Raw genomic sequence first — 15,715 nt, forward strand, 5'->3', positions numbered from 1 at the left:
ACATAATGGATATAATGATTTTTAGTATTACCTTTCTGCTGTAGTGATGATTTTGGCATCTTCTCTTTATTTAACTGCTAACAGAATTTGATTACTTGCATATTTTTGAAATTCTCGTAAATGTAATTCCAGTAGATAATTTGTTTTGGATTTTGGGTTTAATTTATTTTTGAAGTTTTAAATTTTTAGTTGTCTTTTTGGATTTGTTGTTGTGTTGAGGTTTTTTTTAATCATTTGAAGTTTTGATTCTTTATTATGGTGGGTTCAGTATTGGACACTTGTTTTGATTCCATATTTTATTGTTGAATGGTTGTGATAAGATTAGGTTTTTGTGGCGGTATTTACTGTATTCACATGATGAGGCTTAGTTTTTGTGTAAAAATGTATAATATTATTGTGAGTAGTAGTCTCCCAAGTGTTCCTGTTGACAATGACTTTCCCCTGCATGTTTTTTCTCACCTGTTTAACATTCCAATCCAATCCCACTTTATTTATAAAGCAATTTAAAACAACATGGTTGACCAAAGTGCTTTCCAGCAAAAAACTGTGACAAAAGGTAAAAACCATACATTAAACAGACAAAGAAATAAATATAAATAACAATAAAATAAATACATAAATGAAAAAAACAAGTTAAAAATAAATCAGTATATATTACATTTTAAAACATGAGTAAAATAGACAATAAAGTATACAATAAATAAAATTAACAAAATAAAAAATGATTAAGAGTGACCAAAAACTGACTAAAACTGACTAGCTGACACTAGTACTACTCCTAAAAAGCATTGGAAAAAATATGTGTTTGTAAAAGTGATGGGGCCAGTTGGGGCCAGCCTTTTTTTTTTTTGCCTGTCCCGTTTGGCTCTTTTGCCATCAGAATTATTGTCTAAAGGCAAAGAAAGATGCCCAACGGATTTACTTTACCAAAATGACCATCCCAGCCTTGCCATAATGGTCCATTTGATTCACCTTTTATTGTTTATTTTATTTTCACTTGCTAAATACGGGACAGACTTGACTGGAGAAAGAAGGAGAGAAAGAAAGAGGGAAAGAGAAACAGCTGAGAAGAGGGACGGGGGAGAAGGGCAAAAAACAAAAATCAACAGAATGGGCAGGAAAAAAAAAATAAAAATAAATAAAAATAAAAAAGGAAAAAAAAAATGCATATATCGATCCCCTGGATCACCTGTTGAGAAAGAAAAAAGAAAACAAGCAGAAGAGAACAAGAGTAATAGAATAAACAACATCACAATGATATATGGGAATATGACAGTAAATACTAAATATTAAACATTATTGTGCAGCACATAAGATCAACAGAACACAGTGTGCTTTGAGGTAGGAGCCAAAAGGGGTGTAGTTTGTGGGTGTGATCACCCGTGTGGACACCTGTGAGCATGGACGCGCTTGTTTTTTTAAAAGGTTCCTTCATGTAATGATCTGCTAGAGGGTGTGGGGGGGCCACAGCCCCGTCCTCCAGGGCATGAAGCAGGTATGGAGGAGATCAAAACTCCAGACATCCAGAGGCCCTCAGAACACAAGAGACCAAGGAAGACTAACAGAGGGGCAGCTGCGCCACTGTCCCAGAAAGAGCTGAGGAGAGTCCCAGATGAGGGTTCACTCAGCAGCCGCGGAGCAGAAGCCAGGGGGAGTTGCAGTGACGCGCCCGTGTGCTCCGCCGGCAGCCAGCTGTGCCTGAGTGACCGAGCCCCAGGCCGAGAGGCCGGGGGCACCCCACCCAGGCTCCAGGCCCCGATAAGCGGCCGCCAAGGAGTGAGCCGGCGTGTACCTGGATGCCCATCCCCAGACACAAAGAACCTCCAACGCACCGATGTCTGAGGGAGTCCGCCACTGGCAGGGGAAGTGGTGGTGGGGGGAGATAGGCCTCCAAACCTTGGAGGGCCTGAGATGTCCCCAGAGAGTTAGGGCCAGCCTAATATGCAGAGGCATCTTATTCCATAATTTGGGGGCCACAACAGCAAAAGCTCAGTACCCCCATTGTTTCAGTTTTGGCATGGGGACACCAAGGAGTGACTGGTCAGTTGCGAAGTATATAGGTGTAGAAGGTCTGACAGGTAAGTTGGAGCCAGGCCATTTAAAATTTTAAAAGCAAACAATTGAATTTTTAAATGAATTCTAAAATGGACAGGCAACCAGTGTAAAGAGGCAAGAACAAGGGTAATGTGCTCATTTTTGCGTGTCCCTGTCAGCAGGCGAGCAGCAGCATTCTGGACCATTCTGAATAGTGAAGCCTGATATAATATAAACCACAATAAAATGCCTTACAATAATCAAGGTGAGTGGTCACAAATCCATCTAAAACTCTCTAAGTCACAAAAAGAAATAAAAGGTTTGACTTTAGAGAGCAGCCTCAGCTGAAAGAAGCTATTTCTCACCACTGTATTTATCTTACGGTCATTGTTTTTCAGGGGTAGATAAATCTGACAGTCGTCTGTATTAAAATTAAATGAGACTTTATGTTTTTTAATAATATGGCCACATTGAAGTAAATGCTAAAAAAGAAGGGGCCCGAGGATGGATCCTTGAGGTACACCACATGGGAGGGGGCGGAGGATAATTAAAATTTCCCAATTGAGACAAAGAAACTTCTGTCACACTGGTATGACTTGAATCACTCCAAGGAAGTGCCTGTAATTCCAACATGATGTTCTAGGCGAGAAATTAAAATGTTGTGATCTACTGTATCAAAACCTGCTGTGAGACCCAAAAGCACAAGTAAGACGGAATTCCCAGATTCAGCAGTTAGTAAGATATCATTTAAAAACTCTCAAAAGTGCAGACTCAGCTGTGAAGTGCTTTAACCCTCCTGCCATCCTTTAAAAAACTCACACCCATCACCCTAGGGACCATTCTCAGCCACGCCATAAAAAGACCATATATCCATATTTTATTCCATTTTAAATTAGCCAACCTTGTAAAACTACTTCTCCCTGAAATATTCATGTAAAGTTTTAATTATATTTTCGTTGTTTTAACCCTTCAAATCCCAGTGTTATTACATGAGCGCCCTGTGTTATAAGCCCCAAAAACCAAAAAACGAAACTAAATATTTCCACAAAAAACCAGTTGAAGTAATATGTGATTGTCATTATAAGTAGGCCTTTAGATGGACCAAAGATTGGCACCAACATACATTTTGACCTGCCATTATTTTTTTTGCATTTTTTTTGCAATTTAAAAATTAAAACTTCAAGGCCCTGAGTCTTCATTGACATCCAAGAAAAGAAGAAAAAATAAAATCATATGATGATAATTTGGGGTTGAAAAATAGCGTTTATAATGGAAGTCAATGGGCAGAAAATGGTCCCCAGGGTGATGGGTGTGGGGATTTCTGCTGCTCAGCCATTTTAGGCTGATTTAAGGAATTCACACTGGAATATTAACATTGACAGGTAAAAACTATCCTGTGGCAAGTTTGGTTATATTCCACTGAACACAGTGGAAATGGCAGCCATTTAACACATAGCAGTGGCACAAAAAGGTCCCAAGAAGGCAGGAAGGTTAATACCTGATTGAAATAGAATAGAATAGAATAGAATAGAATAGAATAGAATAAACCTTTATTATCCCGCGGATGAGAAATTTCGGTGTTACGGAGCTCTTACAGTAAGGGAAAATAAAATATAAAAGGAGGGCACAAAGTGGTCCTATAAACATAAGCAACTGAAGTTTGCATGCACAGGTATATACAGGTAACAATATACAGAATATCTATAGAAAAATGTCAAAAAAATTGTATGGAGATATGTTTAAAATGTACAGGGTTATGTATAAAACCTACAGAGCTATGTATAAAATGTACAGTAAACGAACAAGCTGGTGAGTAAGATGACCAAAAGAATGTTAAGCTGCATTATAGAGTCTGACAGCTGCTGGTAAGAATGACCTGCGGTAGCGCTCCTTCCTACACTGTGGGTGTAAAAGTCTACTGCTGAGCGAGCTACTCAGTGCTCGTACAGTCTCATGTAGGGGGTGGGAGGTGTTGTCCATGATAGATGTTAGCTTAGACAACATCTTCTCCTCCCCAACCTGCTTGATGGACTTCAGCGGACAGTCCAGGACAGAGCTGAACCTCCTGACCAGTTTGTTGAGTTTCCCCCTGTCCCTCTCTGCCATTCCACCACTCCAGCAGACCACAACATAGAAAATAGCAGACACCACCACAGTGTCATAAAATGTCCTTAGGAGTGTCCTTAAAACAGACAAAAACGAATACATCCAAAAAGTCTCTGAGCATGTCATTCACAAGCTCCTGGAAGACAGCGGGAGAATTAATTAATCAATCAATCAATCAATCTTTATTTATAAAGCACTTTTCATACAAAAAAAATGTAGCACAACGTGCTTTACATAGTTAAAAGCAGCCCACCCCACCCTCCAACTCACTCCCCACACTCTCAATACACATATATCCCCCCACCCCCCCCACACACACACACATACACACACGCGCACACTTATTAACCCAAATGGCATAACGAGGTATTCAAAATGTCTCAGAGGTGTGTTAAACGCTGTCTTCCATTCATCTACTTTCCGTATCCGGACGAGGTGGTAAGCATTGTGGAGGTCTAACTTGGTGAAGACATTGGCTCCCTGGATTGACTCGAAAGCTGAGTAAATGAGTGGGAGTGGGTATTTATTCTTTATTGTGATGTCATTCATCCCTCTATAATCAATACGTGGCCGGAGAAACCCATCCCTTTTAGGCACAAAAAAGAAGCCAGCACCTTCCGGTGAAGAGGACAGTCTGATAATTCCTGCTGGCAGCGACTCCTGAATGTACTTCTCCATGGATTTGAGACAGGTTGTAAAGTCAGCCAGACGGCAGCAGTGCTCTGGGTAATAGGTCAATAGCACAATCATATGGACGGTGAGGTGGGAGTTAGAGCATTTTATCCATACTGAATGCTTCCTGTAAATCATGATATTCAGAGGGTACCCGGGAAAGACCAGGTGGCTGTGAGATCTGTGGGAAGGAGAACCCTGTGTTTATGGGAACGACTGATCTTAGTGCGGTTAGCGAGACAAAAAGACTCCAGCTAGCAATCGTTTTCCTGGCCCAGTCAATCTGTGGGTTGTGCTTTTGTAACCCTGGGAACCCATTGATGAGCGGAGTGTCAGGGGAGGGGAATGTCCATCCATCCATCCATCTTCATCCGCTTTATCCGGAGCCGGGTCGCGGGGGCAGCAGCCTAAGCAAAGAGGCCCAGACCTCCCTCTCCCCAGCCACCTCCTCCAGCTCATCCGGGGGAACACCAAGGCGTTCCCAGGCCAGCCGAGAGATATAATCTCTCCAGCGTGTCCTGGGTCTGCCCCGGGGCCTCCTCCCGGTGGGACATGCCTGGAACACCTCACCCAGGAGGCGCCCAGGGGGCATCCTTGTCAGATGCCCGAACCACCTCAGCTGGCTCCTTTCGATGTGGAGCAGCAGCTGCTCTACTCTGAGCCCCTCCCGGATGGCCGAACTTCTCACCCTATCTCTAACGGAGAGGCCAGCCACCCTTCGGAGGAAGCTCATTTCCGCCGCTTGTATCCGCGATCTCGTTCTTTCGGTCACTACCCACAGCTCGTGGCCATAGGTGAGGGTAGGGACGTAGATCGACCGGTAAATTGAGAGCTTCGCTTTTACACTCAGCTCCCTCTTCACCACGACGGACCGGTGCAGCGTCCGCATTACTGCAGCCGCAGCCCCAATCCGTCTGTCGATCTCCGGCTCCCTTCTCCCATCATTCGCGAACAAGACCCCGAGATACTTGAACTCCTCCACTTGGGGCAGGAACTCATCCCCGACCCGGAGTGGGCACTCCACCCTTTTCCGGCTGAGAACCATGGCCTCAGATTTGGAGGTGCTGATCCTCATTCCCGCTGCTTCACACTCGGCTGCGAACCGTTCCAGTGCGAGCTGGAGGCCCTCACCCGATGAAGCCAACAGAACCACATCATCTGCAAAAATCAGAGATGAGACTCTGAGGCCACCGAAGCGAAAGCCCTCCGCCACTTGGCTGCGCCTAGAAATCCTGTCCATAAAAATTATGAACAGAACCGGAGACAAAGGGCAGCCCTGGCAGAGCCCATCACCCACCGGGAACGAGTCCGACTTATTGCCGGCAATGCGAACCAAGCTCTTGCAACGGTTGTATAGGGATCGAATGGCCCGTAGCAATGGGCCAGACACCCCATACTCCGGAAATTGGCGGGTCATTCGGGACCTTGCCGAAGCTGCTGCATTGAGCTGCGGCCGCAAGGTGGTTGGTGCCTGCCGCGGTGGTAATCCCCGAACCAAATGGTGGACACCAGAGGTGAAGGGAGCCACCAGGCTGAAGAAGGAGTCCTATCGGGCTTGGTTAGCCTGTGGGACTCCGGAGGCAGCGGACAGGTATCGACAGGCCAAGCGGAATGCGGCTCGGGCAGTGGCTGAAGCAAAAACTCGGGTGTGGGAGGAGTTCGGAGAGGCCATGGAAAAAGACTTTCGGGAGGGGAATGTGAAAAAGGAAATGGTTTCATTGTGATTGCCGGACGTAATATTACTGATGAGGTCTGGTCTGCCTCTTTCTTTCTTAATTCTATTATTATTTTTATTTTTTGCTTTTAAATTAAACACAACATGCTTATACAGATTCAACTGAGGGCAATTACTACATTTAGCATGTGTGAACTTATAAGCATGAAAAAAAGAAGGAGAAAAAAGAGGAAGAAAAAATTATAACAATATTAACTAAATAAGGAGTAAAATAACATAAGAAAATTCACGCGGAGTGTGAGGCATGAATTATGATCAGTTAATTTTTAAGAATTCTAGAAATGGCTGCCAAATCATTCAAAAACTCGCCAGTTTCCCCTTTCTATCAAATCTTATCTGTTCCACCCTGGCCACAGACACCATCTCATTAAGCCACCTTTTAAAACACGGGGCCGAAGAAGACCGCCACTGTAAAAGAATACGTTTCTTTGCAGCCAGCATACCCATTGTAATTATCTGTTTTTGTGAAAAGGAAAAAGATTTGATAGATGCAAATGATCCAAGTATAGCCAGTGTACCATCAAGTGGTACTTTTTCCCTAAATTGGTTTGAAAACCACGTAAAAATCTGGCTCCAAAAAGCTTTCAAGACAGGGCAATGCCAAAATAGATGTGCAAGGGAACCTTCACCGATATTACATCTATCACATAAGGAGGATACAGAATTATAGATCCGGTTAAGTTTAAGTTTAGAAAAATGTAATCTGTGAATGACTTTAAACTGGATTAGTTTATATCTGCCACTTATTGAGCCTTTCTGAATATTGGACAAACAGTTTGATCATTGGTCCTCAGACAGAGATTCTTTCTTAATTCTTTTGTAATTCTCAGATATCAAGCTTCAAATGGAAAAAATGCAGACAATGATATCTAAAAGCACCTTACAGTTACCCAAATAAAGGCCAGCATATCACTTCCAAATTTAGTATATCTTATGGGTGACATCCAATGTTCCCTCTAATTTTTCATGTGTCTAAGCGAACACACAAACTCCCTGAGCGGCCCCTTGGACCACTGTGAGCAATGAACAATGAGTCTGTGGTCTGGGAGAGAGTCCTGTAACTCTGTCTGCAAAATACAGTATATAATGACCAATGTTGGGTAATTAATTATATAGTTACTTCTTCAAAAAAGTAACTGAGTTTTGCAAACAACAAAGTTTTTTGCAGCTGTTTGTTGCAGCTGTTTACCTAAAAATGCAGCCAAGGCGATTTTTTAAATAAACATTTCAAACTATTTACAGAACAATCAGCTGTTCTGCATCAAATCTGATGCCACACAAATTATTTGTGCCACTCCAAAAAATAATTTCTGTCCACTATGAGATAAAGGAGAACAACAGCCTGATACCTGCAGGCCTGACAACAGGAGATGTATCACTCCTGTAACACCTGTAGCATTCAGCAGTCGCCTCATTGTTCTGACACACACAACAAAACTATTGACTACACTACACACTAACTACACAAGATTTACGCTAAACGTCGCAAATCTCACATGTCAAAACACCGCCATCACTCCTAAAACTTCCCCCTTCCTAAACAACTAAATGCCATGTTGCCATATCATTTTTTGATTGGTCGATATGGTCCTTTTTCGACCAATAGGAAAGGGTGGGGTTTCTTTTGTTTTGTCTTTGCTCACAGGCGGAGAGTGCTTTCGAGCATTTTCCTTATTAAATGCTGTTTTTACCGGCACAGTCTTCTGTAAGAAGAGTGAAGAAAGGTTTGAGATTCTTTTCATTCAGCATGATTATTTCAAGAAGATGACATCTGCGAAGTTTGTCATCTGTCTCACATGTTTGTTCTCGGGGGAAATGGGTCAGTTTGATTTTGAAAGTTTCAATGTATTTTCATGCTTTAAAGAGTCCATAACCTGCATTTGGTCTGTCTTTTATTTCACTTCAGCTCAGACAAACAACCTGAGTACCTCTTCTTCTGTTCCTCAAGAAAGACATTTCATATCAGTTAAAACTGGGGACAGCGTGACTTTGCATTGTTACAGTAAAGGTGATGGAGCTCCACGGTTTTACTGCTATAAGCAAACTTTGGGAGAGAAACCAAGACTCATTTCTACCTTCTATGTATATGAAAACAATCCCACATTTTATGATACATTCAAGAGTGATCCACGCTTCACCCTGGATACTGAAACAGGTCAAAACAACTTAATAATCTCAGATGTGCGCATTTCTGACTCAGGAACTTACTACTGTATATGTTCCAATTTGTACACATCAACATTTTCAGAGAGCATTACTGTTGGTGTTAAAGATTCAGATTTGAACATCAAGGCTGTCGTCCAACAATCAGCATCTGAAACCATCCAGCCAGGAAGCTCTGTGACTCTGAACTGTACAGTATACACTGGGACTTGTCCCACAACGTCACTTGTATGTGACACGAACGCTACAACAAAGGTGGGAGTTGTCATGATCTGCAGCTGCAGATTGTGTGAAGCAGAGAGAGGACCAAGGCGCAATAACACAAGAGAACAGGAACTAGTTTTAACCAAAGATGTGCCGTTTATTAGGTTGAATGTAAAAGTACAAATCAGACAACCCAACTAATTGCTAATCGAAACTGGGAAACACGAAGGAATAGAGACACAGGGGGGTAAGAACAGATGACCTGACAAGGAACAACAGGGAAACCCACACAATATATACACAAAAGGGTGATTGGCGAGAGTGGAGGCACATGGGAGCACAGGAGGGACAAATAACGAGACAGGGGAAGCAAAACTGAATGCACTGAATACTGAATACAGGGCGAGACACTGTCAAAATAAAACAGGAAGTAGCACAAACACAGAGACTCAAAAACACACACAAGCTTGACACCCAGATGGGGATACATGAACATGGAACATGGGGGGGAGGACGACACAGGACACCAACACAAACATGAAAAACAGCACATGACCTGGGGGGAAACAAATAAACACAGAGGAGACGGCAGACTCTCTCTGGAGACATGGGGATGATAACAAGAACCCATAAACCAGAGTACAAATAAACTCAGAGACATAACAAGAACTAAACTGAAGACTAAATAAAACGGAACTTAAACCAATATAATCTTCCTCAAGCCTAGAATATGAAAAAATAAACTCAAAATGCTTGGTCAAAGACGCAGCACCGTGACAGATGTCACGGTGATTTTATACCTGCTGCTTAATCTGTGGTACCTGGTATCAAGTATTATCGCCTAATGGAAAATCCTAAAAACCGTGTGGAGCTGTGCTGAGCTGATTGAAGCAGGTACTAATGGCAGTCTAAAGAGCTTGGATAGAGAGCGACTGGGGTTCTTTAAGTTTCATGAAGACATTTCACCTCACATCCAACAGGCTTCTTTGGTTGTAAAACCAAACGGAGTGTTCCAGGTACTTAAACCCTAGTGGGGGTTGTCACATGAGCCAAGGTGTGAAAAAAGACGTGGATCATTATCACCATAGGTCTTGGGTGAAATCATTGTGAGACTTTGCATCACCCTATCATGTGACCCATTGAGGTCACCGGACAAAAGATATGAGTGGGGGTTTAGATATCTGGGACAGGATCTCAAGACTAAATTGTAGGTGGCGAACAGTTGGTGTCGTAAACCACCCCCTCTGTTCAATGATGGTTGCTTTATGTTGTGCTTTACTTCTGAGCAAACTAAAAGTAACATAGTGTATGCTGTGCAGTGCAGCGAGGAGTGCTCAGACCTCTACATTGGAGAACCTAAACAGTCACTCCATAAACACATAAACACAGGGCACCTCATAGAATAGCCAGCTCTTGTGACGACATCCAGTAATAGTAGAAGTGAGACATTTTTAACCCTTTAAAACTGGTCGGAGCGGGCACGCTCTGTTTTGCAAAACTATTTTTAAATCCCTGTAGAACCGGAACCACGTAAGTGAGCGCAATACTCTTTTTTGCACATGAAACCGGAGGAGTTGTACTTACATCTTATGCCATCAGCTTGTCCTAAGTCAGGGTTTCTTTCCACATATGGCTTGGCAAAAACAACATAAAAAGCATTTCGCTCGTGGAGTCCTTTGGTGCTGCAGAGAGGCACCATCCAGGTACAGAGGGAGAAAATGTGGAGCTGTGGGCGACGTGCAGCACTGTTGCTGAATTTTGGAAAGCAAATTACGTCCAGGCTTAGGTCTTTGTGTTGATGTTTAAACAATGGAAAATCCCTGCATCCTTAAAACTACAGAATCCCATATGTTCAAATTTACATTAATAATTATGGTGTATCTGAAGTAAGTACTGAAATAAATACATGCTACAATAAATAGCTGTAAGAGATTAGCTTGGAATAATATGTGTCCCTGATGTTTAAAAAAAAGCCACCTCCTCTGTTTGCCTGTGGTACATACGGTTCCTCCTCTTCCTCCTCTTTCTAGGGTTTCTGTTGCCTGAGGTATTCACTGAGCACACGGTCACTTGCGGCCATCTTCCTGATGTATTCGTGGATGTAAACTGTCTCATCCTGGACTGTGGTGCTGACTCTCACCAGTCCCCGGCCTCCTTCCTTCCAGTTAGCATACACCCTCAGGGCACTGGACTTGGGGTGAAACCTTCCATGCATGATCAGGAGCTTCCTGGTCTTGGTGTCAGTGGCTTCCATCTCCTCCTTTGGCCAGCTTATTATCCCAGCAGGGTACCTGATCACGGGCAGGGCGTAGGTGTTTATAGCTCGGATCTTGTTCTTACCGTTCAGCTGACTCCTCAGGACTTGCCTAACCCTCTGCAGGTACTCAGTGGTTGCAGCTTGCATATCATTCTCGTCATGGTTCCCATTTGGCTGTGGGATCCGCAGGTACTTGTAGCTGTCCTCGATATCTGCAATGTTGCCTTCTGGTAGTTCGATCTCCTCAGCTTTGACTACCTTCCCTCTCTTTGTTATTATCCAACTATACTTCTTCAGTCCGAATGATATTCCGATGTATATCCTGCTGGTGTGGATCAGTGAATCAATGTCTCATTCGCTCTTGGCATACAGCTTGATGACATCAAGCTGTATGCAGGAGGTGGTTGACAGCTGCTCCATTCCGTAGTCTGTATCTGTAGCCAGTTCTCGCTGAGGGTTTTCAGACCTATATAATTTATGCTGCACTTGAGGAGCTCTAGCATGCACTGAAGATTTATATATGCAAGTAGATATTAGATTTAATGTGAGAGTCTGACAGTATAGAAACACATCCTTGAATGAGATTGGCCAAATTTAAATCAGGTATGTTTTTTGTCTTTATTGTTTAAATAATAAAGTAATAAATAAATACATAAATTAATACATAATTACAATATTTACTTTCAGTGTGTTCCTTTTCATTAGCACATGTATGCAGAGATGAATATTTATTGACTTTAAATCAACAAAGAAACTGGTTGATTTATTTCTTTAAACCAACATCAGATTCTTCGTTGTTGCTTACCTGGCATTCAGTTGAAATCCACAGGTATAGCATCGCTAGCAAAGTGACTGACTGTAAGATATGTATATATGTCAAGAGATTACATTTTATATAGCTCTCACCATGCAATATTTCTGAGACACTGAGCTCAACACTATAGGTAGCAGGTGACATGTGATCAAGTTTCCTTAACAGGACATACCATGTCACTTCTGCTTGGCCAATCAGACTCACTCTTCTCTCTTAAAAGAGGGTCAATACTCTTTACAATGAGCAGAACGATATGAGCACAATGACATCTGCACAGTTTGCCTTCTATTTGACATGTTTGTGCTTAGGGAAAATGGGTAAGTTTTTTTTGTGTTTTTGTGTGTGTTTGTGTTTGTGCGTGTATGTGTGTTTTATAAAATGCAGTTTGAATCTTTTAAAATGAATGACGATGATTTCATGAGACCATAATTGTGTTTACTTTGTCTTTCATTTCACTTCAGCTCTGACGAAAGACCTCAAATTCTCTTTTTCTGTTCATCAAGAAAGACGTTTCATAACATCTAACAGAGGGGACAGCGTGACTTTGACTTGTTTCTATGAAGGAGATGTTGCTGCGAGGTTTTACTGGTACAAGCTGACTTTGGGACAGAAACCAAAGCTCATTTCTACTCTTTACAAGTTTGACACCAACGCCACCTTTAGTGATGAATTCAAGAGTGATCCACGATTTACAGTTGATGCTGAAAAAGGAAAAATCTACTTAAAAATAACAAATCTCGACATTTCAGACTCTGCTACTTACTATTGTGCAAGTAGCTATTCATTTAAGTTTAAATTTGGAGAGGGCACTATCATCAACATAAGAGGTTCAGAGTTGGATATCCCAACTTTAGTGCAGCAGTCAGCTTCTGAGACCATCCAACCAGGAGGCTCTGTGACTCTGAACTGTACAGTACACACTGGGACCTGTGATGAAGAACACAGTGTTTACTGGTTCAGAGACTCTGAAGAGTCTTTCCCAAGAATCATTTACACCCATGGAGGCAGGAATGATCAGTGTGAGAGGAAACTCAACACACAGACACACACATGTGTCTACAACCTACCAATGAAGAGCCTGAATACGGCTCATGCTGGGACCTACTACTGTGCTGTCGCCTCATGTGGACACATACTGTTTGGAAACAGGACCAAGCTGGACTTTAAGGGTGAGTAACTCGGATGGCTTATATTATAATATTTCATAGGAGCTAGCTGGAAGATATATAATGTTTGCTGGTGTCTTAATGTCCACAGATGATGGGAATGCTGTGTACTTCTTCAGTGGAGCTTTGGCATTCAGCACACTTCTAAATGTTTTAATGGCTTTCTTATTGTATATGGCCCACAAAAGAAACTGCACCAAGCACCAATGCGCAGGTACTGCAACTGCTATTGTTATTGTCAACATCTAGTCAACCAACATAGCATAATAGTAAGAACACTTTATCATTTTCTTTTCAGAGTCTCATTCAAGAATTTCCCCGCCTTCAACAAATGCAGAGGTAAATTTTGGTGTTGACTTTTGCACACTATCATTGTAAAACATTATTAGCCTGTTTTAAGTTGTATATTGTTATTTTGCAATTATATTTTATTATTAGGTCAAGCAAAATGAAGAAAACCTCCATTATGCAGCTTTAAGGCACCACAAGGCTGACAGACCAAGAAGACAGAGAAACAACAGCAAGGCTGAATGTGTCTACTCAAGTATAAAGCAGTAGAAATCAGTGTGTGTTTTTGTGTATTATAGTTATCTTGGTAGTTTTTATACTTAGTATATTTCTTCAAAGCCTTTAAATGCTAAAGAATAAGACACTGACACGATATAAGCATTGCAGTTTTGTAACTTCATGTTTAGTTTTTTCACCAAATAAAACACTTTTTACTGTGTGTGCTGGAATTCAACCTTTGAAGCATTTGTATGAGATGGTATCTGTTGGAAGTTGTTGCTTTCTTGAGTGTTTTATCTTTCTATAACACAATACTTTTACAGTGACAATAAATTCGGACAAATAATGAGCAGACCTTTTACTTTTTTAATACAAAAAAAACGAATCAGTTTCTCTACTGTTTCTACAGACTAACCATAAAGAATAACCAATTCTATCACTTATTTCAAACAGGTCATATCTTGTCACTAAGTACAAGTATTGGTTCCTAACCTAACAGTTTCCTGTTCAAAACCTCCTTATAACTGCTGCTTACAACTACTTTACTAAGAAAATGGATGGAATTACAATCCACCACAGCCATGACATCAGGATGCCACTGATTTTAGCCAACATCTGTACAATTTGGCATTACCTGAAAAAAAGAAACAAAACAATGAGAAATGAGTGGGGAAGGAAACAATTGGCGTAAATAAATGAATTCAGGCACATCCTCATTTGTCAAACTGCCATATGCACACAAGAAAAGATTCATGCATCTGTGTGCGCACACACACACACACTGAGTTCCCTGGCAATTACTATGTACCCAGTAGACCCTTTCTTCCATTGACCTGAACAACATCCATTTCTTGTAGCTTTAGTGTATGTTTACTTGAGGCCTTGCCCACATGTCACTGTGTGGCAGCTGCAGTGCAGTCCTTACCTTTAAATCTAACCTGTCTTCTTCCTCTATTGTTCTGTCTTTATTGTCTTTCTCTATTTCTGAGTGAAGTTGGCTCTCTTTATTTTCTTTCCCTCTGAAATAAAGCAGCTGGACCTTAACTAGCAACATACTATGCGACAAACTGCACACAGTTTTGGTGTTTTCTGATATTTGTTGACATGAAAGAAGCTTTTCATCTGACATTACCTGCATGTTGGTCTGGGCTGGTTCTAGACAGGCATATATGAGGGGGCAGACAGAAATGTAAAGGGGGCACATAGAGGCAATCCAGGCAGGTAAGGGGTGGGGATTGGGTGAGGTGCTCTGGATAACTGTTTTTGTCATGTAATTGGGTTGCACTTTGTCAGGCCTCTACCCTAAGACATGACAGACTTCCCACATACCAGACAGGTGTGGCCCGGATCTGGTGTCAAGCAGGCACTACTGGCTGACTTCTGGCATGGTAAGTAGTATGTCATCCAGATAGGAGCCAGGCCTGGTGTTGATGGCACTGCATGCCATATCTGGCCCGATTGTGGTTTGGTTTATGTGGCCCAGGCTTATAGAAAACAGGTCTGGGTCGATTCTGGCATCAAGCTGGCAATTATGGCACTGTTTATGTTCCTATTTTAGTTAGAAGATCTAAATGCCATGTTGAAATACTATACTGCTATGATAGCCAACTTACAAATGCAGTTTTGACAGGTTTGAGTGTACACTTTATCCAAAACCTAGTGAGGGTTTACTCATGTTTACCACTAGGTGGCTGTAGCTCAGGAGGTAGAGCAGGTCACCTACTGATCGGAAGGTTGGTGGGTCGATCCCTGGCTCCTCCAGTCTGTGTGTCAAGAGCGTGAATGTATTTAAGAAGCACTGAGTTTAGAGATAGTGTGTGTGACTCGGTGAATGTGCCATGTTGTATAAAGCATTTTGAGTAATCTGGGAGAATAGAAGCGCGCTATATAAGAATCAGTCCATTCACTGTCTGAACAAACATGTTTCTTTTACTCTATTATGTTCCGGCACATGTTGTTATTACATGGCTCGATTAAGGTACATACGCCTGGAAACGGCAAATCACGTCAGACTAAAAGACCGGAATCCAAGTTCACCAACAGGATTGCTCAGCATC

The 15,715-nt window shown here is 42.0% G+C and overlaps 1 protein-coding gene across 3 annotated transcripts; it reads left to right on the forward strand.

The window, feature by feature from the left end:
* Positions 1-8,311: 8,311 nt before the first annotated feature.
* On the forward strand, positions 8,312-13,709 carry LOC146636861 (immunoglobulin kappa light chain-like). Of its 3 annotated transcripts, none has more exons than XM_085351094.1 (5): positions 8,312-8,366; positions 12,447-13,154; positions 13,243-13,365; positions 13,450-13,490; positions 13,590-13,709. In XM_085351094.1, the coding sequence occupies exons 1-5, from the start codon at positions 8,312-8,314 to the stop codon at positions 13,707-13,709; spliced, it is 1,047 nt and encodes a 348-aa protein (XP_085207220.1). The 3 variants fall into 3 exon arrangements, with proteins under 3 accessions (XP_085207220.1, XP_085207219.1, XP_085207221.1); XM_085351093.1 differs by lacking the exon at positions 8,312-8,366 and adding an exon at positions 12,248-12,302; XM_085351095.1 differs by lacking the exons at positions 8,312-8,366; positions 13,450-13,490 and adding an exon at positions 12,248-12,302 and having other exon boundaries at positions 13,243-13,370; positions 13,596-13,709.
* Positions 13,710-15,715: the final 2,006 nt, after the last annotated feature.

The sequence above is a fragment of the Diplotaxodon limnothrissa genome, linkage group LG3 (genome assembly GCF_057381915.1).
Source record: "Diplotaxodon limnothrissa isolate DT_005_m linkage group LG3, D_limnothrissa_male_GT1.1, whole genome shotgun sequence".
NCBI classification, from domain to species: domain Eukaryota; kingdom Metazoa; phylum Chordata; class Actinopteri; order Cichliformes; family Cichlidae; genus Diplotaxodon; species Diplotaxodon limnothrissa.

Excerpts from the sequence above, each read along its gene's own strand:
- LOC146636861 (XM_085351094.1), top strand. The coding sequence starts at position 8,312 with ATGACATCTGCGAAGTTTGTCATCTGTCTCACATGTTTGTTCTCGGGG. Across the intron at positions 8,367-12,446 it reads TTTGTTCTCGGGGGAAATGG|CTCTGACGAAAGACCTCAAA; the intron begins GTCAGTTTGATT and ends ATTTCACTTCAG. Across the intron at positions 13,491-13,589 it reads CGCCTTCAACAAATGCAGAG|GTCAAGCAAAATGAAGAAAA; the intron begins GTAAATTTTGGT and ends TTTTATTATTAG.